At 38.5% G+C, this 27278-nt stretch overlaps 2 protein-coding genes across 2 annotated transcripts; one reads left to right on the top strand and one right to left on the bottom strand.

Moving 5' to 3' along the window:
• The first annotated feature begins 2176 nt into the window (after nucleotides 1–2176).
• On the top strand, nucleotides 2177–3106 carry LOC122703182 (olfactory receptor 8H1-like). The gene has a single exon (XM_043917254.1). The coding sequence runs from the start codon at nucleotides 2177–2179 to the stop codon at nucleotides 3104–3106; it is 930 nt and encodes a 309-aa protein (XP_043773189.1).
• A 15234-nt stretch (nucleotides 3107–18340) lies between these two features.
• Nucleotides 18341–19357, bottom strand: LOC122700504 (olfactory receptor 5T3-like). Its single transcript, XM_043913428.1, has one exon. It carries the CDS (start codon nucleotides 19307–19309, stop codon nucleotides 18341–18343), a length of 969 nt encoding a protein of 322 aa, XP_043769363.1. The 5' UTR covers nucleotides 19310–19357.
• Between the last annotated feature and the right edge of the window lie 7921 nt (nucleotides 19358–27278).

Genomic DNA, 27278 nt, shown 5'->3' with positions numbered 1-27278 from the left:
CTTTTCTGCCCTTTATTGAAAATCTAGAGGTCTACAAATAAGAATTTTATGAAGTAAAAATAATTGGGAAATTATAATCAAAATAATTAGTTTTGATTATGTCTTGTTGTTCTTTGAATTTTGTTATATTTACATTTTATTTCCAAAATACTTATTTACTACTCTAATGCATGTGTGCTAAGTCACTTCTCTTCAACACTAAGGACTGTAGCCCACCAGGCTCTTCTGTCCATGGGATTCAATAGGCCAGACTACTAGAGTGGGTTGTTATTTCCTCCTCCAGGGGATCTTCACAGGCCAGAAACTGAACCCGTGTCTCTTATGTCTCCTGCACTGGCCAGCGGATTCTTTACCACTAGTGTCATGTGGGAAGTCCACTCCTATAATATTGTCACAATTTAAATATAAAGGTTTCATTGTAAAAAATGCATCATTCCTTCCCTGATAGTTTCAGTCACAGAATAAGGAAGTATTTCTCTAAAAATAGTTTCTCTACCACAGCAGGCATAAATTCAGAGCATCACATTGGAAGGCCACAGCATTAGGCTCTTCACTGTGTGGCTTCTAAGGAAAAAAATTAGTTTCTCAGAACTTAGCATAGCAGCATTTAGTACTTGAACTCCTGTCCTTGGAGACATGCCGAGTAATCTGCCTTGGAAACTGGTCCACAGAGATGGCCAAAGTTTGCATTATCATCAGCCCCCAGAATATGCCGTACCTGGAGTTATCAGGATGAGAGCCTTCACTTACATATATGTACTCAGTTGATCCCTGATACTCATTTTAGACATAACTTCCTGGTGAATTTTATGCATGATCAGGAGTTGAACAAAACTTCATTTGATTTATTTTTGCCTCAGAATAAAACAAAATGAATGCACCAAATTTTTAAAAGAACTTATCTCAAAGGAAACAAATATTTCATCATAGAAATTTTCAACTGAAATGGTCTTCATGTGTTATTTGTGAGAAAAATTGGAGTTTAACATACTTCTAGAGCGAAAAATTGGAAGAAAGTGTTTTTTCACCAACTTTGGCTGAAAGTAAGTATCATTCTAAAATTTGGAAAGTTTTAGGTAGGATCCAATAAAACAGGAATTTTATCAGCAGGATATGCATGCAGGTATCTTTTAGACACTAAAAAGTGTCAGGATTTGTGGAAGGAGAAGTACAGAGTTGATATAATCAGGGTCTAAAAGTCATTAGCATTTTTTAGAGATATAATTTTGAAAGAAATTTGATTTTCAGTGGTCAAGTTAGAAAAATATCATATTTTTTGGAAATTAGTACTAACATGTGGTCTATCATTTTAATACACCCTATTAAAGTCCACTAAGTTTGGATACTTGTCATTAACATTAAATAGTATTTGAAATGAAAGGACAGAACATGATACATTAAAACCATTTGTCTATCATTCTTTATTATATAGCTAGCAGTTTACTTTTGGTTTTGTTGAAATTAATTATAAACAGGAGTATGGTATTATGGTGTGGTGTAGTGGTAAAGAATCTGCCTGCTATGCAGGAGACATGGTGCATACCATGCACCCAGACATTGATCTCTGAGTGGGGAAGATACACTGGAGGAGGATACAGCGATCCACTCCAATATTCTTACCTGGAAAATTCCATGGACAGAAGAACCTGGAGGGCTACAGTGCATGGGGTTTGCAAAGAGTCAGACATGACTGAGCACACACACACACATAGTATTATGGACATGCTCTCTGGAGTCAATCTATCGAGGTGGAATTGTGGATCCAAAATTTAGGAGTTCTAAATCTGTTAACTAAATTATCTGTGCCCTTTGTCTCATCAGAAAAATATGGCTAACTATGGTGTAAAAATCTCATGAAATGCATTAATTAAGTGCCTTAACAGAAGCATTTAGGGCCATGTCAGGCTTATTCTAATTCTTCAATGTATTAGTTTTTGTTGTAATATATCCAAATGTCAACTCACACCTATTTTTATATTTGGAAATCAAAATAAGTTTTTGTCTCTGCATACACTATACACATCTCCTTATCATCACTTCATGGAAACACTAAATTAATATAAATAAGTGATGTTATTCATACATACACAAAGTAATTTTTTTTTTTTAAGTTTTTGAAGTAATTCCTGCTGATTATCAACTTTGATTTCTCAACAGTTTGGAGCATTTGAACACTATGGGCAGAAGGAATATCACACATGTGTCTGACTTCATCCTCATGGGACTGACAGACTCTGAAGAGATCCGGCTGGTCCTCTTCACCTTCTTTCTCCTGATATACCTGATCACTGTGCTGGGCAATGTGGGGATGATCCTGATAATCCGCCTGGACCCCCAGCTTCACACACCCATGTATTTTTTCCTCAGTCACTTGTCAATTCTTGACCTCAGTTACTCAAGTGTCATCACCCCTAAAACCTTAGACAACTTACTGAATTCCACCAAGAACATTTCATACCTGAACTGCTTCATCCAGATGAGTTGCTTTATATTCTTGGGTGGGACTGAATGTTTCCTTCTCTCCTCCATGGCCTATGATCGCTATGTAGCCATCTGCAACCCTCTGCATTACCCGCTTGTCATGTACACCAGACGCTGCTGCTCCCTAGTATTTGGATGTTATTTGATTGGCTTTATGGACTCTTTTGTTAATGGACTTTGCATGAGCAGATTGCATTTCTGCAAATCCAATATAATCTTTCACTTTTTCTGTGATCTATCCCCAATTTTAGCCTTGTCCTGCACTGACACACGTGACATAGAAATCATCATATCCACCTTTGCTGGCTCCAGCCTAGTGCTGTCTCTTATTACAATAACAGTGTCCTATGTCTCCATCCTATCTACTATCCTGAAAATCACTTCCACTTCTAGTAAGCAAAAAGCTTTCTCTACTTGTGCATCACATCTTCTGGGGGTCACCGTCTTTTATGGCACTATGATTTTTACTTACTTAAAACCAAGTAAATCCTACTCCTTGGGAAAAGATCAAGTGGCTTCTGTATTTTATACTATTGTCATCCCCATGCTGAATCCCCTCATCTATAGTCTTCGAAACAAGGAGGTAAAAAATGCTCTCAGTAGAGTCATGCAGAAGATAAAGTGAAAGTCGCTCAGTCGTGTCTGATTCTTTGTGACCCCATGGACTATATGGTCCATGGAATTATCCAGGCCAGAACACTGGAGTGGGGAGCCTTTCCCTTCTGCAGGGAATCTTCCTAATTCAGAGATTGAACTCAGGTCTCCTGCATTTCAGGTGGATTCTTTACCAACTGAGCTATGAGGGAAGGCCAGGTAAAGTGTTCTGAATAATTAAAATAGCATTGAAGCTAAGTGTTCATGCTCACCAGTTTATTTTTTTTTTCCTTATCTGTATTTCATTCCCCTGTTTTCTCTTTCTCGAAACAAACTGAACTATTTATTTATTTGCTTTTTTTTTTTTTTCTTTTTAACAACTCTTTGCTTGATCTAATATGATCTTGGGCATTTCCTGGCATTGTGGTCATGCTCATTCGTGTTCGACCCTTTGCAACCCCATGGACCGTAGCCCACCAGACTCCTCTGTCCACAGAATATTCCAGGCAAGAATACAGAAAGGGGTTGTCATTTCCTACTCCAAGAGAACTTCCCAACCCAGGGATTGAACCATGCAACCTCTACATCTCTTGCATTGGCAACAACTTTTAACCTTGAGCCATAGGAAGCCCTTTTCCTGGAATATGCCTTCAGAAAATAATTTGCAATGATGAAACATGCTAAATTGATGGTGTCCTTAAATTCATTTAAGGACAACTGATTTGCAGAATGATGAAGTATAGTTATTACCTTTTAAACAGTATTATACAAATTTGGAGAATTTTATTATAAAAAAAGGAACATTTTAGGAACAGTAATAACAGTTTTAGAAATTATTTCATGTACTTTGTGGAGAAGCAATATAACAGAGTGATTAGTAGCACTTGCTTTGGAACTATCCATTACAGGATTTCAGTTCTTGATCTGCAACCCTTGTAGCTCTGTAAGATTTGAAAAAATCATTGAAACTTTTGGACTCAAGTTTCCTCAACCTCACCAAGTAAGTAATAATTCCAGGTCTGTAGTGTTATTGTAGGTATTATATCACACAACTGATGTAAAGCATTTAAGGCCTTACAAAGAAATGCTAACTATTGTCATTAGAATGTTCACACCCCTGCTTATTTTTAACTTACAATGTTTTATTTTTTCTTAAAGAATATTTTTCTAATTTATAAATTACCTTTAGTTTATTTAAAAGACAAATACACAAACAACTAAGTAAATGCTCAACACTTCAAGATTTCTTAAAAAAAAACTTGGAAAATATAAAATCAAAATTAAAAAAAAAAGTTTTCCATATATGTTCTTCTGGACATTCTTGTTGGCTCAGTGGTAAAAAATTGGCCTGCCAATGAAGGAGATGCAGGCTTGATCCCTGATTTAGGGAGATCCTCCAGAGAAGGAAATGGTAACCCATGCCAGTATTATTGCCTGGCAATCCCCACAGACAGAGGAGCCTGATGGGCGACAGTCCATGTGGTCACAAAGAGTCAGACACGACAGAGAAACTGAACAGCAGCAATAATATCTTCTTCTGGGGGGCTTCCCTGGCGGCTCAGTGGAAAACAATCCCCCTGTCAATGCAGGAGTTACCAGTTTGATCCCTGGTCCCAGAAGATTCCCTGGAGAAGGAAATTGCACTCACTCCAGTATTCTTGCTTGGAAATGCCCATGGATGGAAGAACCTGGAGGGCTAGAGCCCATGCAGTCACAAAGAGTCAGACACCATTTAGGGACTAACAACAACAACATATGCTCTAGATCAATAGTTATGTATGTACATGGTATTACATTATATATATCATATTTCTCTCATTTCTTATGAACTTTTCAGCAGCTTTCTTTGTACTCTTACAAGTTTACCATTAGTTATTCCTTTGTCATTGAAATCTAGGGTGAATGTGTTTTTGGCAAATGGGAAAACTCCAGACTCATGTTGCAATGCTTTAGACATGAAATGTGTGCAACTTCATCAAGTTAAAAATTTGCATGCAGTGATATTTCCTCAGTACCTATCTGAAAACATTTAAAACCCCTAAATGTGTGTGATGTGCCAAAAAGCTTCAGAAAACTGCTTTTTTGTTGTTGTTGTTGTTGTTGTTGAAATTCTGTGCATTTTACAGTAGCATTACCTTTCTCCTGATTTCTATGCTAATACTGCTGCTAAGTCGCTTCAGTCCTGTTTGACTCTGTGCGACCCCATAGATGGCAGCCCACCAGGCTCCCCCGTCCCTGGGATTCTCCAGGCAAGAACACTGGAGTGGGTTGCCATTTCCTTCTCCAATGCATGAAGGTGAAAAGTGAACGTGAAGTCACTCAGTCGTGTCCGATTTTTAGCGACCCCATGGACTGCAGCCCACCAGGCTCCTCTGTCCATGGGATTTTCCAGGCAACATTACTGGAGTGGGTTGCCATTGCCTTCTCCACCTGATTTCTATAAGTTTGTTATGATCATTAAAAATAAATTATTGAATTAAAAGTTTCCTTCTGTTAATGGACTTACAGCTTGTTCCTATGTTCTGGCCTTTGTAAATAGTGTTGCAATGAACATTTGGGTGCATGAATTTTTTGAAATATAGTTTTTTACAGGTACATGCCTAGGAGTGGGGTTTCTTTGTCATACAGTTGTTCTTTTTTGTGTTATAATCTTCATAGTAGCCCACTGCTCCACAGTGACCTTGTCTCCACTCCTTACCTTCATGAACTCACTCATTATTCTATCAATCATACTCACTTTGATTTGACCACTGACAGCCTAACTCTTCTGTTCACACTAATACTGATAGTTCTTGGAATTTTTCCATTTTCCCTTTCATTCAGAAATTTCCTGTTCGCAGAGAAATGCATGCTTTCTTTTCTATTCTATTCTTAATAAAAACATTCAAAAGTGTACCTATTCCCTTCCCCCTTGCATATTTCATTTATTTTCCATAGCAGTTATCTACATTTAACCTTTTATAATATTTTGCTAGTGTATTTTTGTTCTTGTCTGCTGCGCCTCACTCACTATCCAAGTTTAATGAATGAAGATTCTTGTTTAGTTTGTTCAACATCATCTCCCCAGCACCTAGATCTAAACCTCAATGAATGTATCTTAAGGTTGCAATTTATAGAGGATGAAATTAAAGAACACAGCAAACAACTGGCCCATGATCACTCACTAGTGAAAGAACAAACTCACATTTGAACACTGATAGTCTAACTCCACTGTTAATATTTCTCATCATTGTCTAATTGGACATTTTCAACAAAATTGTACTGTGATTACCAGAACTTAGAAAATAAAATTCATTACTATATTAAAGAAAATATTACATAAAATACCAGGGGCCGTTGAAAGTCTTATACGGCTGGCAGACATTCTTTAAAACATGCTAAATCCAGCCAGCATGATTTGGACAATACTAGCTAAGTCTTCTCAAACATCCAGGCTCAGCCCTATTAACAGAAGGAAAATTCCATTAAGCAAAGAACAGTTTGCCCAATAATGATATTGTTCTAGGAAGAGAATCTGTAATAGTCAGAGTACAGGCTAGCCTGATATAAAAATGGGATTCAGAAAGACTGGCTCAGCAAAGAAAAAAGTATCCTTGGTTATAAACTTCCAGATTTTAGCTGACTAGGGTATGTGGATGAGTCCTTTTCACAACATAATTCTAGAAACTGGGCTTCCTTGGTGAGTCAGTGGTAAGGAATCCTGCTGCCAATGCAGGAGCAGCAGATATGGTCCCTGGTCAGTAAGATCCCCTCAAGAAGGCCCAGTCTAGCATTCTTGCCTGGAAAATCCCATGGAGAGAGGAACCTGGTGGGCTACAGTACATATTACCAAAAAGAGTCTGATACGATTTAGTGAATAAATGACAACAATCCTGCAAACTAAGTTTCTTCTATGTTGCTGATCATTGACCTCCCAAATGCTGTCCTCTTCTGCACTGTTGAACGATTGATTTTTTAAAAAATAATATTTGGTACATTTCATCACAAAGCCATCTTGTTTTGGTCTAATCTTCAGTATATAAAGTTAATTGAAAACATAAATTCACTTAAGTGCATGCATGAAAATGTTCATAAGCACTATGAATGAAAGCCAAAGAATAGAAACAATTCAAATAACCATAAAGTGATTCATTGGAAGGACAGATGCTGAATTGTTGCAGCTGAAGCTTCATTATTTTGGTCACCTAATGAGAAGAGCTGACACATTGGAAAAGACGCTGATGCTGGGAAAGAGTGAAGGCAGGAGTAGAATGGGACGACAGAGGATGAGATGGTTGGATGGAATCATGGACTCAATGGACATGAGTTTGAGCAAACTCCAAAAGTTAATGGAGGACAGAAAAGCATGGCATGCTGTGGTCCATGGGATCACAAAGAGCTGAACATGACTTTGTGATTGAGCAACAACAAAATATTATTTACATGAGATGAAGGAAAAGAGACCATGGGAATTTTTTTTTAATGAATAAATTCCATTAAATTAAAGTCAGGAAAATAGAAAAAAGGAAAAATATATAGACAAAGAAAGCAAGACATGTTTCAAAGATGTTCAAAGATGAACACCAAGCCAAATTAAGAAAACATATCACAAGGTACAAATAAGGTTTTTTTTCCTCTGAAAAGAAAAAAAAAAAAAAAAATTAAACCTCCTAATGAATGGATATAATGTATTCTAGGTTAATGAAAAATGATCAGTACTAAAATATTTATTAAAGTCATTTTAAAATTAATTATTTATTAAATATATTTATTTATTTATTTATTTATTTATTTTATTTATTTATTAATTTATTAAATTAATTTTATACAATTTTAAGAAATAAATTTCTTTAAAATTTCTTTACATTCTTTCTTATCTAGCCATAAATATGATTTTTATTTCACACTTGTTTTTTATTAAATTAATTTTATACAATTTTAAGAAATAAATTTCTTTAAAATTTCTTTACATTCTTTCTTATCTAGCCATAAATATGATTTTTATTTCACACTTGTTTTAGTAAGACAAACATTTCATGGTTAGAATTGGTCTTCCTAACTTCATCAAATTTACAATAATTTATTACAACTCCTTTATACAAACCTACAAATCCGCTCCTGAAATTCTGGTGTATAAGTAGAGTTTTCCGTAAGAATTCCTTTCATGTCTACTTGACAACTGGTTTAATGATAAAGAATTAAATGGCAACCCACTCCAGTATTCTTGCCTGGAGAATCCCATGGACGGAGGAGCATGGTAGGCTACAGTCCACAGGGTCACAAAGAGTCAGACACAACTGAGCGACTTCACTTTCACTTTCTTTAATGAAAGAGTCACAAGAATATTTTAATCTGACTTTCAATTTACCCCTTTTTAGAGTTTTTCTTTGTTTCTTCATCTTGGACAAATAATATTCAATAAAATTCCAAACATCTGAGGCAGACTTCACTAGATAGAAGTTGGTTATGGGGTATCAGTCACACATAACACAAGGAATTATGGGTTCTATGATAGGCTAGTATAATACTGGCCACACTATATTATGAAATTTAGAATTAAATGAGGGTGGATACTGAATCAGCAGTATTATAATAATTGTGTAAATCTAAAGGCACAGCGCTGGAGCGAGCGGCAAGAGGAGATACCGCACGTCCAAGGGCAGAGGAATCCCAGTAAGACATTAGGCGCTGAAGCGGCTGTGAGGAGACACCGCACGTCCAAGGGCAGAGGAGAAGCCCCAGCAAGATGGTGGCAGTGGCAATATCTCCCTAGAATCCAGCCACATTCCCGCCAGCATCGCTCAGGTGCCTCAGAGGAACCTTGTGCGCACCGGGACCCAGAGACCCCCACAGAGACTGAGACAGTGAGGAAGGAACTCACAGGGCCTGGACTCCACCTCAGGCCTGTCCCTGCTGGTCGTGCACGGCTGCCTCTCCAATGGACTCTGAACTCTGTGCTTAGCGCCTGTGGGAACGACAGTGGAAGGATAAGACCCCCTCTGGGCAGGGGAATCTTGAAGATCACATCCAGGTTACTCATTGCCCAAGAGAAAACAGACACTAATCACCCCTGCCTTCGGACAGTATCTATCGGAATGTAACCACAGGCTTATTGATTATTAACTGTTTGAACACAAAACACATGAATGATGGGGTTATTGTGATTGTATTTACCCTTCCTTTGTAAGCCTCAAGGGATTTGGGCTGGTGGGTTTGGACACGTACACATGGGGTATAAAAGATTTTCACAAATGCTGGTCGGGGCCCTTGGCTAAGAGGAGACTCTGCCTTGGGCCCACCGGTGTAATAAACTGCACTCCACTATCTGCATTGCCCTTCTGAGTGAGTTTGTTTCCCGGAAAGCGTGGCTATAACAACAGAACTGTGTTTGAGCGTCTCATGAGCAGGTCCGGGTCAGCAGTGGCCTGCCGCAGGGACACGGCTCAGGGTGCAGCAGACCTGGGCATGGCACAAGCCCTCTTGGAGGAGGTCGCCATTAACCTCACCACAGAGCTGCCAGAACTTACACAGGACTGGGAAACAGACTCTTGGAGCACAAACAGAACCTTGTGCACCAGGACCCAGGAGAAAGGAGCAGTGACCCCACAAGAGGCTGACCCAGACTTGTCTGTGAGCGTCCTGGAGTCTCCAGCAGAGGCGTGGGTCGGCGGAGGCCTGTTGCAGGGTTGGGGGCACTGGGTGTGCATGGGGCCTTTTGAAGGAGGTCACCATTATCTTCATTACATCCACAGTAGTTTGGCCTCAGCCTCAGGTAAATAGCAGTGTTCCCTTGTAGCTCAGCAGGTAAAGAATCTGCCTGCAGTGCAGGAGAAATGCGTTCAGTCACTGGGTCAGAAAGATCCCCTGGAGAAGGAAATGGCAATCCCATGGGGTCCCAAGAGTGGGACACAACTTAGCAAATAAATTACCACTACTACTAAATGGCTTCCCTGGTGGCTCAGACGGTAAAGTGTCTGCCTGCAATGCGGGAGACCCGGATTCGATCCCTGGATTGGGAAGATCCCTGGAGAAGGAAATGGCAACCCACTCCAGTATCATGCCTGGAGAATCCCATGGATGGAGGAGCCTGGTAGGCTACAGTCCTCGGGGTCGCAAAGAGTCAGACACAACTGAGCGATTTCACTTTCACTTTCACTACTACTAAATAGCAGGGAGGGAACACAGCTCCACCCATCAACAGCAAATCAGATTAAAGATTTACTGAGCACGGCCCCGCCCATCAGAACAGGACCGTTTCCCCCTCAGTCAGTCTCTCCCATCAGGAAGCTTCCATAAGCCTCTTATCCTTCTCCATCAGAGGGCAGACAGACTGAAAATCACAATCACAGAAAACTAACCAATCTAATCACATAGACCACAGCCTTGTCTAAGTCAATGAAACTATGAGCCATGTTGTGAAGGGCCATGCAAGACAGATGGGTCATGGTGGAGAGTTCTGACAAAATGTGGTCCACTGGAGAAAGGAATGGCAAACCACTTCAGTATTCTTGCCTTGAGAACCCCGAGAACAGTATGAAAAGGCAAAAAGATAGGACACTAAAAGATGAACTCCCCAGGTCGGTGGGTAACCAATATGCGATTGGGGGTCAGTGGAGAAATAACTCCAGAAAGAATGAAGTGATGGAGCCAAAGCAAAAACGACACCCAGTTGTGGATGTGACTGGTGATGGAAGCAAGGTCCGATGCTGTAAAGAGCAATATTGCATAGGAACCTGGAATGTTAAGTCCATGAATCAAGGCAAATTGGAAGTGGTCAACAGGAGATGGCAACAGTGAATGTCGACATTTTAGGAATCAGTGAACTAAAACGGACTGGAATGGGTGAATTTAACTCAGATGACCATTATATACTACTGTGGGTTAGAATCCTTTAGAAGAAATGGAGTAGCCATCATAGTCAACAAAAGAGTCCGAAATGCAGTTCTTGGATGCAATCTCAAAAACGGCAGAATGATCTCGGTTCATTGCCAAGGCAAACCATTCAATATTACGTTAACCCAAGTCTATGCTCCAACCAGTAACACTGAAGAAGCTGAAGTTAAACTGTTCTATGAAGACCTAAAATACCTCCTAGAACTAACACGCAAAAAATTGTCCTTTTCATTATAGGGGACTGAAATGCAAAAGTAGGAAGTCAAGAATCCCTGGCGTAACAGGCAAATTTGGCCTTGGAGTACAGAAGGAAGCAGGGCAAAGGCAATTACAGTTTTGCCAAGAGAACGCACTGGTCATAGCAAACACCCTCTTCCAAAAACACAAGAGAAGACTCTACACATGGACATCACCAGATGGTCAACACTGAAATCATACTGATTATATTCTTTGCAGCTAAAGATGGAAAAGCTCTATACAGTCAGCAAAAATCAAGACCAGGAGCTGTCTGTGACTCAGATTATGAACTCCTTATTGTCAAAATCAGACTTAAATTGAAGAAAGTGGGGGAAACCATTAGACCATTCAGCTATGACTTAAATCAAATCCATTAAGATTATACAGTGGAAGCGGGAAATAGATTTAAGGGACTAGATCTGATAGAGAGTGCCTAGTGAACTATGGATGGAGGTTCATGACATTGTACAGGAGACAGGGAGTAAGACCATCCCCAAGGGGAAAAAAATGCAATAAGCAAAAAGGCTATCTGAGGAGGCCTTACAAATAGCTGTGAAAAGAAGAGAAACCAAAAGCAAAGGAGAGAAGGAAAGATACCCGTTTAAATGCAGAGTTCCAACTAATAGCAAGGAGAGATAAGAAAGCCTTGCTCAGAGAACAATGCAAAAAAAAAAAAAAAAAATAGAATGGGAAAGACTAGAGATCTCTTCAAGAAAATTAGAGACACCAAGGGAACATTTCATGCAAAGATGGGCTTAATAAAGGACAGAAATGGTATGGACCTAACAGAAGCAGAAGATATTAAGAAAAAGTGGCAATAATACACAGAGATCTTCACGACCCAGATTATCATAATGGTGTGATCACTCACCTGGATCCAGACATCCTGAAATGTGAAGTCAAGTGGGCCTTAGGAAGCAGCACTACAAATAAAGCTAGTGGAGGTGATGGAATTCCAGTTGAGCTATTGCAAATCCTAAAAGATGATGCTGTGAAAGTGCTGCACTCAATAAGTTGGCAAATTTGGAAAACTCAGCAGTGGCCACAGGACTGGAAAGGGTCACATTTCATTCCTATCTCAAAGAAAATGTCAAAGAATGCTCAAAGTATTGTACAATTGCACTCACCTCACACATTAGTAAAGTAATGTTAAAAATTCTACAAGCCAGGCTTCAACATGAAGCCTCTGAAATTCCAGATGTTCAAGCTAGTTTTGGAAAAGGCAGAGGAACCAGAGATCAAATTGCCAATATCTGTTTGATTGTCTAAAAAGCAAGAGATTTCAAGAAATACATGTATTTCTGCTTTATTGACTATTTCAAAGCCTTTGATTATATGGATCACCACAAGCTCCAGAAACTCCTGTAAGAGATGGGAATACCAGACCACTTGACCTGCCCCTTGAGAAATCTGTATGCAGGTGAGGAAGCAACAGAACTGGACATGGAACAACAGACTGGTTCAAAATAGGATAAGGAGTACATCAAGGCTGTATATTGTCACCATGCTTATTTGAATTATATGCAGAGTGCATCATGAGAAATTCTGGACTGGAGGAAGCACAAGCTGGAATCAAGATTGCCAGAAGAAATATCAATAACCTCAGATATGCAGATGACACCACCCTTACGGCAGAAAGTGAAGAATTAAAGAGCCTCTTGATGAAAGTGAATGAGGAGAAAGAAAAAGTTGGTTTATAACTCAACATTCAGAAAACTAAGATAATGGCATTTTGTCCCATCACTTCATGGCCAATAGATGGGGAAACAATGGAAACAGTGACAGACTTTCTTTTTTGAGGCTCCAAATCACTGAAAATTGTGACTGGAGCCATGAAATTAAAAGACGCTTGCTCCTTGGAAGAAAAGTTATGACCAAACTAGACAACATATTAAAAAGCAGAGACATTACTTTGTCAACAAAGTTCCGTCTAGTAAAAGGTATGGTTTTTCCAGTGGTCATGTATGGGTATGAGAGTTGGACTACAAAGAAAGCTGAGCACCAAAGAATTGATGCTTTTGACCTGTGGTGTTGGAGAAGACTCTTGAAAGTCCCTTGGACAGCACAGAGATCCAACCAGTCCATCCTAAAATAAATCAGTCCTGAATATTCATTGGAAGGACTGTTGCTGAAACTGAAACTCCAATACTTTGGCCACGTGATGCTATGAACTGACTCACGGGAAAAGACCCTGATGCTGGGAAAGATTAAAGGCAAGAGGAGAAGGGAACGACAGAGGAGGAGATGGTTTGATGGCATCACTCACTCAATGAACATGCGTTTGAGTGAACTCCAGGAATTGTTGATGTTTAGGGAGGCCTGGCCTGCTGCGGTCCATGGGGTCACCAAGAGTCGGACACAACTGAGTGACTGAATGTAACTGAAGCCAGAGAAGTTATCTAATCATCTCATCCTTTCCCACCCTATTCTCCTTTTGCCTCAGCCTTTCCCAGTATCAGGGTCTTTTCCAATGAGTCATTTTTTCACATTAGGTGGCCAAAGTATTGAAGCTTGACTTTCAGCATCGGTCATTTTAATAAATATTCAGGGTAGATTTCTTTGTGACCTCATGGATTGTATGGACCATGGAATTCTCCAGGCCAGAATACTATAGTGCGTATGTTTTCCCTTCTCCAGGGGATCATCCCAACCCAGGGATGGAACCCAGGTCTCCCACATTGCAGGCAGATTCTTTACCAGGTGAGTCATGAAGGAAGTCCAGGAATACTGGCACAGGTAGCCTATCCCTTCTCCAATGTATCTTCCTGACCCAGGAATCGAACTGAGGTCTCCTTCATTGTAGGTGGATTCTTTACCAACTGAGTTATCAGGGAAGTCCACCTTCCCATTATGAGCCAGGGGTCTTCTGATGCAACAAATCATACATTTGGGTATGCATACTAGCACCCTGCCAGAAAGAAGAAGGGTTATTTATGAGATTGAGTCTCAACAACCTTTGAAGTCTTTAATGTATGTAGAGAGGTATAGACATATATGGTGTGTATATATAATGTATAAAATGTAAACAGTTTTCTCTAAACTCTATTTATAGTTGGTCCTAAAAGACGATGCTGTGAAAGTGCTGCACTCAATATGTCAGCAAATTTGGAAAACTCAGCAGTGGCCACAGGACTGGAAAAGGTCAGTTTTCACTTCAATCCCAAAGAAAGGCAATGCCAAAGAATGCTCAAACTACTGCACAATTGCACTCATCTCACACACTAGTAAAGTAATGCTCAAAATTCTCCAAGCCAGGCTTCAGCAATACGTGAATGGTGAACTTCCAAATGTTCAAGCTGGTTTTAAAGAAAAGGTAGAGCAACAAGAGATCAAATTGCCAATATCAAAGCCTTTGCCTACATGGATCACAATACACTGTGGAAACTTCTGAAAGAGATGGGGATACCGGACCACCTGACCTGCCTATTGAGAAACCTAGATGCAGGTCAGGAAGCAACAGTTAGAATTGGACATGGAACAACAGATTGGTTCCAAATAGGAAAAGGAGTACGTCAAGGCTGTATATTGTCACCCTGCTTATTTAACTTATATGCAGAGTACATCGTGAGAAACGCTGGGCTGGAGGAAGCACGAGCTGGAATCAAGATTGCTGTGAGAAATATCAGTAATGTCAGATATGCAGATGACACCACCCTTATGGCAGAAAGTGAAGAACTAAGGAGCCTCTTGATGAAAGTGAAAGAAGAGAGTGAAAAAGTTGGCTTAAAGCTCAACCTTCAGAAAACTAAGATCATGGCATCCAGTCCCATCACTTCATGGGAAATAGATGGGGAAACAGTGGAAACAGTGGCTGACTCTGTTTTTTCAGGGCTCCAAAATCACTGCAGATGGTGATTGCAGCCATGAAATTAAAAAACACTTACTCCTTGGAAGGAGTAAGTGACCAACCTAGACAGCATATTAAAAAGCAGAGACATTACTTTGTTAACAAAGGTCAATTTAGTCAAGGCTATGGTTTTCCCAGGGGTCATGTGTGGATGTGAGAGTTGGACTATAAAGAAAGCTGAGCACTGAAGAATTGATGCTTTTGACCTGTGGTGTTGGAGAATACCCTTGAGAGTCCCTTGGACTGCAAGGAGGTCCAACCAGTCCATCCTAATGGAGATCAGTCCTGGGTTTTCATTGGAAGGACTGATATTGAAGCTGAAACTCCAATAATTTTGCCACCTGATGAAAGGGCTGACTTATCTGAAAAGACCCTCATGCTGGGGAAGACTGAAGGCGGGATGAGAAGGGGACGACAAAGGATGAGATGGTTGGATGGCATCACCGACTTGATAGAGATGAGTTTGGGTAGACTCCAGGAGTTGGTTTTGGACAGGAAGCCTGGCATGCTGTGGTTCGTGGTGTCACAAAGTGTTGAACACGACTGAGCGTCTGAACTGAACTGACTTGACCTTAAACATACTATCAATAAATATTACCACCTACTGTCAATATAATTTTTGGAGTTTGAAACTGGACCTAATCTATTTCTATAATTTGACAGTAATAAGAAAATATTTTGATAACGGAATAAAGATATATGATATTGAACCAAGCTGGAAAAGTCATGCCCATATACCTGGATGGAACATATTGTGTGAGATCACATGGAGGTTCTTCATAGGGGTTCCAGAATGGAGAAGTAACTTCATAATGTGTGCTAAAGATTTTCTATAATTAATGTGAGCTTACATCAATCTACCAAATCACAAGATTATAGCTATAACAATAGGGTGTGAAACAAATCAGAGTGAATGACAACTGCAATATACTTACATCAGTGTATATTTAATATGGATTAGTTTAAAGGTAGTGATCAGCATATAAATGATATGAACTATATTTGTAAAATGTTACTTTGATGGACTCAGTGCAGTCACTCAGTCGTGTCTGACTCTTTGTAACCCCATGAACAGCAGCACTCCAGGCTTCCCTGTCAATCACCAACTGCCGAAGTCCACCCAAACCCACATCCATTGAATCAGTGATGCCATCCAACCATCTCATCCTCTGTCGTCCCCTTCTCATCCTGCCCTCAATCTTTCCCAGCATCAGGGTCTTTTCAGATGAGTCAGCTCTTCGCATGAGGTGGCCAAAGTATTGGAGTTTCAGATTCAGTATCAGTTCTTCCAATGAACACCCAGGACTGATCTCCTTTAGGATGGACTGGTTGGATCTCCTTGAAGTCCAACAGACTCTCAAGAGTCTTCTCCAACACCACAGTTCAAAAGTATCAATTCTTTGGCGCTCAGCTTTCTTTATAGTCCAACTCTCACATCTATACATGACCCCTGGGAAAATCATAGCCTTGACTAGATGGACCTTTGTTGACAATGTAATGTCTCTGCTTTTTAATATGCTGTCTAGGTTGGTCATAACTTTTCTTCCAAGAAGTAAGTGTCTTAATTTCATGTTGCAATCACCATCTGCAATGATTTTGGAGCCCAAAAATAAAGTCATCCACTATTTCCCCATCTATTTCCCATGAAGTGATGGGACTGGATGCCATGATCTTAGTTTTCTGAAGGTTGAGCTTTAAGCCAACTTTTTCACTCTCCTCTTTCACTTTCATCAAGAGGCTCTTTAGTTCTTCACTTTCTGCCATAAGGGTGGTGTCACCTGCATATCTGAGATTATTGATATTTCTCCCGGCAATCTTGATTCCAGCTCGTGGTGCCTCCAGCCCAACATTTCTCATGATGTACACAGCATATAAGTTAAATAAGCAGGGTGACAATATACAGCCTTGACGTACTCCTTTACCTATTTGAAACCAGTCTGTTGTTCCATGTCCAGTTCTAACTGCTGCTTCCTAAACTGCATAAAGGTTTCTCAAGAAGCAGGTTAGGTGGTCTGGTATTCCCATCTCTTTCAGAATTTTCAACAGTTTATTGTGATCCACACAGTCAAAGGCTTTGGCATAGTCAATAAAGCAGAAATTGATGTATTTCTGGTACTCTCTTACTTTTTTGATGGTTCAACGGATGTTGGCAATTTGATCTCTGGTTCCCCTGCCTTTTCTAAAACCAGCTTGAACATCTGGAAGTTCACGTTCACATATTGCTGAAGCCTAGCTTGGAGAATTTTGAGCGTTTCTTTACTCAAATTGTACTGAGTACAATTGTGCGGTAGTTTGAGCATTCTTTGGCATTGCCTTTCTTTGGGATTGGAATGAAAACTGACCTTTTCCAGTCCTGTGGCCACTGCTGAGTTTTCCAAATTTGCTGACATATTGAGTGCAGCACTTTCACAGCATCATTTTTCAGGATTTGAAATAGCTCAACTGGAATTCTGTCACCTTCACTAGCTTCGGTTGTAGTGCTGCTTCCTAATGCCCACTTGACTTCAAATTCCAGGAAGTCTGGCTCTAGGTGAGTGATCACACCATTGTGATTATCTGGGTCATGAAGATCTTTTTTGTACAGTTCTTCTGTGTATTCTTGCCACCTTTTCTTAATATCTTCTGCTTCTGTTAGATCCATACCATTTCTGTCCTTTGTCAAGCCCATCTTTGCATGAAATGTCCCCTTGGTATATCTAATTTTCTTGAAGAGATCTCTAGTCTTTCCCATTCTATTATTTTCCTCCATCTCTTTGCACTGATCACAGAGAAAGGCTTTCTTATCTCTCCTTGCTTTTCTTTGGAACTCTGCATTCAAATGGGTATATCTTTCATTTTCTCCTTTGCTTTTCACTCCTCTTCTTTTCACAGCTATTGTAAGGCCTCCTCAGATAGCCTTTTGCTTCTTTGCATTTCTTTTCCATGGGGATGGTCTTAATCCCTGTCTCCTATACAATGTCATGAACCTCTGTCCATAGTTCATCAGGCACTCTGTCTATCAGATCTAGTCCCTTAAATCTATTTCTCACTTCCATTTTATAGTCATAAGGGATTTGATTTAGGTCATACCTGAATAGTCTAGTGGTTTACCCTACTTTCTTAAATTTAAGTCTGAATTTGACAATAAGTAGTTCATGATCTGAGCCACAGTCAACTCCCAGTCTTGTTCTTGATGGACTAGTAATGTTTTATTCTAGGATACACAGACACTAGTAACCGAAATGGAGCATTTTCTTCTTTAGTTGCTTAGCATCAAGATATCGACATTTAATCTTTGTAGCTTTATTCAGTACTAAAAATACACTATGGTTATACACCAACTTCTCTCAACAATTTTTTCATTGCCTCTTTTACATCTTTATTCCTTAAACTGTAGATGATAGGATTCAGCATGGGAATGATAATGGTGTAAAATGTTGACACGATCATGTCATGGTTTGAATCATAGCTGGAAGTTGGCCTCATATATGTGAAGAGGATAGTTCCGTGATAAATACTCACTCCAGTTAGGTGAGAGCCACATGTAGAAAAGACTTTCCTTCTCCCTTCAGCAGAACGCATCCTCAGAATGGCCAACAGGATGAAACCATATGAGATCAGGACACTCAGGACAGTGACTATCTCAATAGAGCCCACTAAATAGAAGAGCAGAAGCTGGTTTGTGTGAGTGTCAGAGCAAGAAATAGCCAGGAGGGGAGGGATGTCACAGAAGACATGTCTGATTTCATTGGAGGCACAGAAGGAGAGGCTGAAAGTAGCCACGGTGTGTACAGAAGCATGCAAGACACCACCAACACAGGAAGCAATGATGAGTGGCACATAGACTCTGGGTCCCATGCTGCCTGAATACAGGAGGGGGGTGTAGATGGCCACATAGCGATCATACGCCATTGCAGCCAAGAGGAAGCACTCTGTGGTCCCAAAAGTAACAAAGAGAAGCATTTGTACTGCACATCCAAGGTAGGAAATGGTTTTATTCTCTGACAGGAAATTAATCAACATTTTTGGAGTGACCACTGAAGAATAGCAGGCATCCAGGAATGATAAGACACTGAGAAAATAGTACATTGGGTTTTGGATCCGGGAATCCACAACAACCAACATAACCAGTCCCAAATTTCCTACCAGTGTAAAAAGATAGATTGCCAGAAAAAGTAAAAATAGGTAGACTTGCACCTCTAAATCATCCGTAAAGCCCGTCAGTATAAACATGTTTAATTCAGTCACATTTTTCATCTGGATTCGGTATGAATTTAAATCTGATGGGAGCTGTACCATTTTAGTTTTTCTCTACAGGTTCTAAAGGCAGTATTTTGTGAAAATAGAGTCCACCCGACTATATCTTCCTATGTGTTTCTTATCAGGATCTAATGATTTCCTTTGTAGTCATGGAATGGTCAGTGATGAAGATCTTGGATTCCAATGGATACATTTTGCAGTTAATAAAAGAAGTTATTACATTCAATTGTTGACTAGATTCATCATGTTAAAAATATCGTGTCAATTTAAGCGGTTTATTTTCCAGTCTATTTTTTGTTATATTCTTTACTACCTGTGTTCATATTACACAGCTTTAAAATAAACAAGTATAAATAACTATAGGACTATTCCAATCATGAAATATTATAGTGGAAAGCACACAATTAAATACTAGCTTTGCTATAAGGTGCATGAAATGTCTTTTTATGTTCACAACTGTAAAAATGGAAGTAATCACACAAGGTTGAGTTTGATTTCAATAAGAAAACAATATAAAATTATTTAATATTAAATGTTCCCAGATAAGTAAGAAATGACATAAATGAAACTTTTGTGCAGAGCTGTTTGTTTAAACAAAATCATTTTATATCCTTTTTTTCTGGCAATTATATTGTCCCATTCGTTTCCATTCAAAAATAGTGGTAAACTGAACAGCGGACAGTATTTTGGAGATTATATAGCTATTTTGCAAAGAATAACAATATGAATGCTAATTTTTTTTCTAAAAATAGGTGTCATTAAGGTGTTCATGTTGGCCTCTGCAGCTTATCATACTGTTACTGATTTTCAAATTTTATTTTAGTAGCAATGTGAGGTATTTCTATAGTCATATACTATTGTCTGCAAAGTTCTTGGATATATTTTTGAGATATATTTCTGTCAAAAACAAATCTTTTAATATATTATAGTTATTTATGGGGTTTCTAAAATATTTGTGAAATTAATGTCACCTGATCATAGACAAAAAATAGTTTTTTAGAAAGTTTTTGCTAAGATAATAAAATCACTCTATTTGCCACAAAATTGTGTTTGATTTATTTTTTTCCCCTGTATCACACTGTTTCTCATTTGGTTGTATATGAATAGAGGGAAGTACATATACAAATAGAGGGAAATACATATATATGTGTACACTTTGTATACATATGTACAAAAATATACATATATATATATTTCTAAAGGTAAAGAGTCAATCACATTTGAACTGAAATTTCAGTTAATTACTGAAACACAATTAATTACTGGATTCATCACATTCAATCAGTTCAGTTCAGTTGCTCAGCCATGTCTGACTCTTTGTGTCTGCATGGACTGCAGCATGCTAGGCCTCCCTGTTCATCACATTAAAGGGCAGATTTTTGGCAAGTTAACTTTTTTTTTTTTTTAATTAGTTGGAGGCTAATTACTTCACAACATTTCAGTGGGTTTTGTCATACATTGACATGAATCAGCCATGGAGTTACATGTATTCCCCATCCCGATCCCCCCTCCCACCTCCCTCTTTTATTTTTCCTTCAGCATGTTGTAATTAAGAAGCATCATAAAGTAATGGAAAATCTGCCATATACAGGGTAAGGCTGAATTCAATGACTTATAAGAAAATTATACTTATGATGTTAAACATACTACATTTTAATTGCATTTAGATGCCACACATCAAGAAGAGAATAAATAAAAATCTTTAACTTGCTGTTAGAAGAAAACCACGTCTTTATTTTCCCAGAAACATTTCCATGGATCCATTTAGAGGTATTTCTAATGCAAAGAATAAATAGATTGATAAGTTTAAGTTTAAAGACTTGCCTGGTGGCTCAGTAGTAAATAATCTGCCAACCAATGCAGGAGACACAAGTTTGATCCCTGGGTCTGCAAGATCCCCTGGAGAAGAAAATGGCAACCCACTTCCATATTCTTGCCTGGGATATTCCATGGACAGAAAAGCCTGGCAGACCACATTTCATGGGGTTGCAAAAGAGCTGGACACGAATTAGGAACTAAACAACAAAGCCGTGTGAGTTTACAACACCAAAAAATGTTCATTTGATTCTTAGAAAAGTCTAGAGTAAAAAAAAATTATAATAAGTTCTGATTTCTGTATAAACCCATACAACTTACATAATAATTATAAGAACACAAAGAGACAAAAATAATAAAGTATCATTAAGTTTGACTTGTTATATTAAGAAAATTGTTGCTGTTCAGTCACTGAGTGTTATCTGACTCTGCTACCCCATGGACTGCAGCATGGCAGGCCTCCCTGCCACAGTTCAAAAGCATCAACTCAGCCCTCAGGGTTTCCTTCATAGCTCAGATGGTAAAGAATCTGCCTGCAGTGCAGGAGACCAGGGTTCGATCCCTGGGTCGGGAAGATCCCCTTCAGAAGAATATGGCAACCCACTCCACTATCCCTGCCTGGAAAATCCCATGAACAGAGGAACCTGGTGGGCTGCAGTCCAGGGGGTCGCAAAGAGTCAGGCGTGACTGAGCGACTAACAGTAACAGCCTTCTTTATGGACTAAATCTTTCATCCCTACGTAACTACTGGAAAGACCGCAGCTTTGACTCTATGAAGCTTTCTCCGCAAAGTGATGTCTCTGCTTTTTAATACGCTGTCTGAGTTTGTCATTGCCTTTGTTCCAAGAAGCAGACGTCTTTTAATTTCATGGCTGCAGTCATCATCCACAGTGATTTTGGAGCCCAAGAAGAGAAAATCTGTCACTGCTTCCATTTTTTCCCCTTCTATTTGCCATGAAGTGATGGGACTGGATGCCATGATCTAATTTTTTTTTTTTTTTTAATGTGGAGTTTTAAGCCATCATAATAAAACTGTTTATAGAACATCAATTAATATACAAATAAGTATTAATAAATTTGGGTGCCTCATCAAAATTACTTTTTAAAATTTTGTGTTCTCTTTTTCTCCCCAAACATATCTCCTTCTTTCTTTCTTTTCCTATTTCTTTCTCTCTCAAATCCATGAACTATATATAGAAATATTTACTATAGAGAGTAAGATAAAAACAAAAAACAAACAGGAATAAGGCAGATAGAAATAAGCACAGAGAAAACAGGTACAGATATGCAAACAAATTTTGAAGACTGCACCAGCATGTGGTCCTCTAATAAAGCCATCCCAAGTTATATGTTCATGGATATGTACAGGAGAAATTTCAGTGACACTGCAATTCAAGATTTGCTTAACTGATATGCTTATAATAAGACAATCATGAGAAATTGAGAACTTTATTGGGAGTTAAAACCCTATACTAAAATCTCAGATTTAGTGCTTACTGACAGCATAAACTTGGGAAAGTTATTTCTGAACCACCAAAAAAAAGAAAAAAAAAGACAGAAAAACTAATTGACCATAACTTTCAGGAATATCTTGTTCTACTACCTGAATATGGTGTCATAGGAGAGAACATTTTTTAATCAGTTGCATTAAAATATGTTTTATTAGGTAAAGTATTAAGCATTTGTGAATGATGCATATAAATTAAACATAACTTCCAAATTTTATTTAACTCCAATAAAGTGAAAAATTTTAAATCCAACTGAAAAATAACAGCATTTAGCTAGGTCCCAGACAGAAACAAAAAGCTTATTTTAAAAATAATACACATATTTGTTATTTGACAGTAGATAGATACCAAAATACTATTCTATTGAAATTAAACCCAGTACATACTAATATTCTATGTTATAAGAAACTGCATTAAATGCATTAAAATGCATTTCACTCACTGAAATCTGTCTGTTCTGAAATTAGAATGGTGAATCATCTCCTCTAAAAACTAACCCTTCCATAAATGTCCTTTGAAAATTAATGGTGTGCTTAAAATTAGAATTTATAAATGGCATTCTGTGAGCCAGTCTGAAAAAACAAAAGCATATAAAAAGTTTGGCTTATGAACTTTTTAAGCTCAGAAAAGGAAAAGGTAAGAATTAGTATTGTTTTCAAAATAAAAAATATAAAATGTTAAAAAGAAAATGTGGCATGTCAATTTAAAATAATGATGTATTTATTTAAATTTGCCTGTTCTTCTGTTCAGTATAAATTTATAATAATCTTTGATGTCTTTGTTCTTACCTGCAGAGCTAAAAGATGAGTTTATTAAAGAAGATATGCTTTATTCAAAATTATGTCCTATTAGAGAATTTATTTATTTCATTAACGGGCCCTGGAGTTGTGACAGAGAAAAAGTATGATGTTTAACTACTATGTCCAGTTTTTCAAACAGGCTTTTTTGTTAAGTGATATTTGAAAAAATTAGAACTGGTTGTGTTTATGTCTTACTATTTCACTTTAATGGGTGGGAACTAGAAATTGTAATTTTTTAGCAAAATATAATGAATCTAAAAGATGAAAACAAAATGTTTCCCAACACTCATGATAAAAAATGTAAAGTACTAGGTGTCCATGGAAGCAGTATCACTGATAGCAAGCTCAGTAGGAAGGAGTGAGGAGGGCGGCTACTATGTATGACTGAGTGGCTACTAGGGGGTTAGGAACTGTATGCATATTACGTAATGTAATCTACATAGCAACCTGCAAGCTATATAATTCAGTATCATTTTAGATTAATAGATGAGAACACCAAGGCTCAACTAGACATATAACTTGACCAGGCACATGCAGTTCCTGGGAGAACCAGGACTGAAGCCTAGATTTCTCTGACTTCAGAATCTATAGTATTTCTACATGATTGCATTAAAATTTCATTATGACTTGGCATAATTCAAGACATTTTACAACCTAGAAACTGTATGAGATAGAAACTTTGAATAGTTTAATTCTCTTTTTTTAAGCAATTAAGTTTATTAAGCCAAGAAGTTAAAACACATACACACACATACAAGTGACTTCTAGATCAATTAACTAGCTATAAAATACATTTAAAATTAGTTTGTATTCTTCTGTCAAAAATTTGTGATTCCAAAGTGTCATATACCCAATGGTTGCTTAATAGTTAATTTTTCTTCATTTAATAATTTTCTTAAAATTTAAATGTAACCCCTTAATTGTTCTGCCCCTATACAGAACATTATTTTTCATCAAGGAAATTAATGAAAATTTCTAATTTACAATTCTATTGACCAAAATATATATGGAATCCTTCTTATTTTCTTTGCTATGTTTCCTGAAAGGCGTATATTGGATTTTGAATAAAACTTTGGTTTAACTCAAATCTTCTGTCTTGAATACAAATATTAAGACACTTATTCCGGTTTCAAATTCAAATGTATATTTTCTAAAATATATTGCAAGTTATGAAAACACTTTCCTCTTACCTGTGGAAATGAACTCCTCACTCAAGAAACCCTGTGAATATTATGTATTTTTATTCTTATACTCCACCATCGTCTCAAGTTCTTCTTAAAGTCTACAGTGAAGTCTCTAGAGGAAGGCACTCTATTTTCTGGGACAGAAGTTTCAAGATGAACTTTTTTCTTGTAAACAAGTGGATGTTTCTGGATAACGAACTACCTGATGAGAATGATTACATCAGCATACTTTAATTTAAAAAATCCCTCAGTGGAAAAAAAAAACCTACTACTATAGGAGTATTCTAAGCTCTGATCCTAAATAGCTATATGCTATTAGGTTGATCCCCTGGAGAAGGAAATGGTAACCCACTCCAGAATTCTCACCTGGGATATCCCATGGACAGAGGAGCCTGACATGCTACCATCCATGGAGTCACAAAAGAATTGGACAACACTTGGGACTAAATGACAATAACAAACGAGGCTGATAACCACAATTCTGCAAAATCCACTTGTCTCTTTCTGGAAATAAAGCCTTTCTAATTCTCTAATCCCTTCTCTAAAACATGAAGATAATGAAATCATAACATGACAAAATTTATAATTCTCTGTTGTTGTTCAGTGGCCAGGTCATGTCCGAGATTCTTTGTGACCACGTGGACTGCAGCATGTCAGGCCTCCCTGTCCCTCAACATCTCCCAGAGTTTTCCCAAGTTCATGCCCACTGCATTGGTGATGCCATCCAAACATCTCATCCTCTGACACTCTCTTCTGCCTTCAATCTTTCCCACGTCAGGGACTTTTCCAATGAGTTGGCTGAACCAAAATACTAGAGCATCAACTTCAGTATCAGTCCTTCCAACGAGTATTCAGAGTTGATTTCCCTTAAGACTGACTGGTTTGATCTCCCTCAGGAGAATTCTCAGCACCACGGTTTAAGGGCATCAAGTCTTTGGCATTCTGCCTTTTTTAAAACCCAACTCTCACAGCTGTATGTGGCCACTAGGAAGACCATACCCTTGACTATACAGACCTTTGTCAACAGAGTAGTGTCTCTTCTTAAATAAGGATAACTATATTTTTTTAGGTAAATTTTAAAATATTGCACTGGGAAGACCCAGAGGAATCGGGTGGAGAGGGAGGTGGGAGGGGGGATCGGGATGGGGAATACATGTAACTCCATGGCTGATTCACGTCAATGTATGACAAAACCCACTGAAATGCTGTGAAGTAATTAGCCTCCAACTAATAAAAATAAATGAAAAAATAAATAAAATACTACACTTCTAAGTGATACGAGATAGAGTTCATTAACAGTTGGATAAGAGTGGACGTCCCTGGTGCCTCAGTGGTAAAGAATCCCCCTGCCAACGCGGGGGACACGGGCTTGCTCCCCGATCTGGGAAGACTGCACTCGCCTCAGAGGACCTACGCCCGTGTCCGCGTCCACAGCTCCCGAGCCTGTGCTCTGCTCCGCCACCTGGGCTCAGCCCCGGGGGTGGGACGACCCCGAGGAGAAGGGAACGGCTACCCACCCCATCCTCGTGCTTGGAGAACTCCATGAGCAGAGGAGGCTGGCAAGCCACAGTCCATGCGGTCACAAAGAGCCACTCGCACGCTCACTTTCTGCCGCGACAAGAGAAGCCCGCGCCCCGCGCCTGGAGGGCGGCCGCCGCTCAGCCAGTTAGGGCGAAGCCCCTGCAGCGACGCCGATCCGGCACAGCGAGAGTTAACAAGCACAGTTCTATAAAAAGTTTAATAAGAATGACAAGACGTGAACACATAGATAGGAAGGGCTGAAGGAGAGATGCGACAGCACACAGGTAACTATAACATTCTGTGTGATAGAGCATTAGAACGTGAGAGAAACGGAAGCGAGAAAGGTCAAATATTTTGTGTATAGGGTTTTATATCTGTGGAATGCAAAGATCCCACTTCCTAAAACCGACTAGTGACACTTTGTGCATAAGTAATTTGTGGCAGATATACAGATACCAAAGTTCTAAATTAAGAGATTACAAGCTAGTAAAAAGGAATGTTGGTTTTAAAATCTGAATGTAAATAGAAGGGAAAAAAAATACTGACAGGTAGCCCAACTGTGAACAGAGGATCCATCAATCAAATGCAACTCTAAATTGATCTGTATACAGAATTAATACAATTCCAAGTAAAATTAAACAAGTCTTTTGGAGAAATAGATCTTCTGACTCTACAATTTACATGAAAAAGCAAAGAATTCTGAGAAAGAATAGTAAAGTAGAAATAGTGAGATGTCAGTCGTTAGAAAAACCTAGAAAAGTGGACCAAAAACTTTCTTTTTATTCATATGTACGTTATATACTATTATATTGATTAGGCTGATCCTTAATTAGTAATTAGTAGTTAGAAAAAGTATTAATATAATATACACTTTTTCTAACTACTCCTCCCTCTATGTTTAAATGAGTTGGACATTTTGAATATCCTAAGGAAATATATATATATATTTATAATATATATTATATTATAATATAAATATATAATACATTAATATTATATACATATATATACACCCACACACACACACACACACATATATATATAGATACTGCTCAGTCACTCAGTCATGTCCAACTCTTTGTGACTCTATGGGTCCACCAGGTCCGTGGGACTTTCTAGGCAAGAATACTGGAGTAGGTTTTCATTTTCTCCTCTGGGAATCTTCTCAACCTTGATTTAA

Source organism: Cervus elaphus, chromosome 1 (assembly GCF_910594005.1).
Source record: "Cervus elaphus chromosome 1, mCerEla1.1, whole genome shotgun sequence".
Lineage (NCBI taxonomy): Eukaryota > Metazoa > Chordata > Mammalia > Artiodactyla > Cervidae > Cervus > Cervus elaphus.
This window is presented reverse-complemented; position numbering and strand designations above follow the sequence as displayed.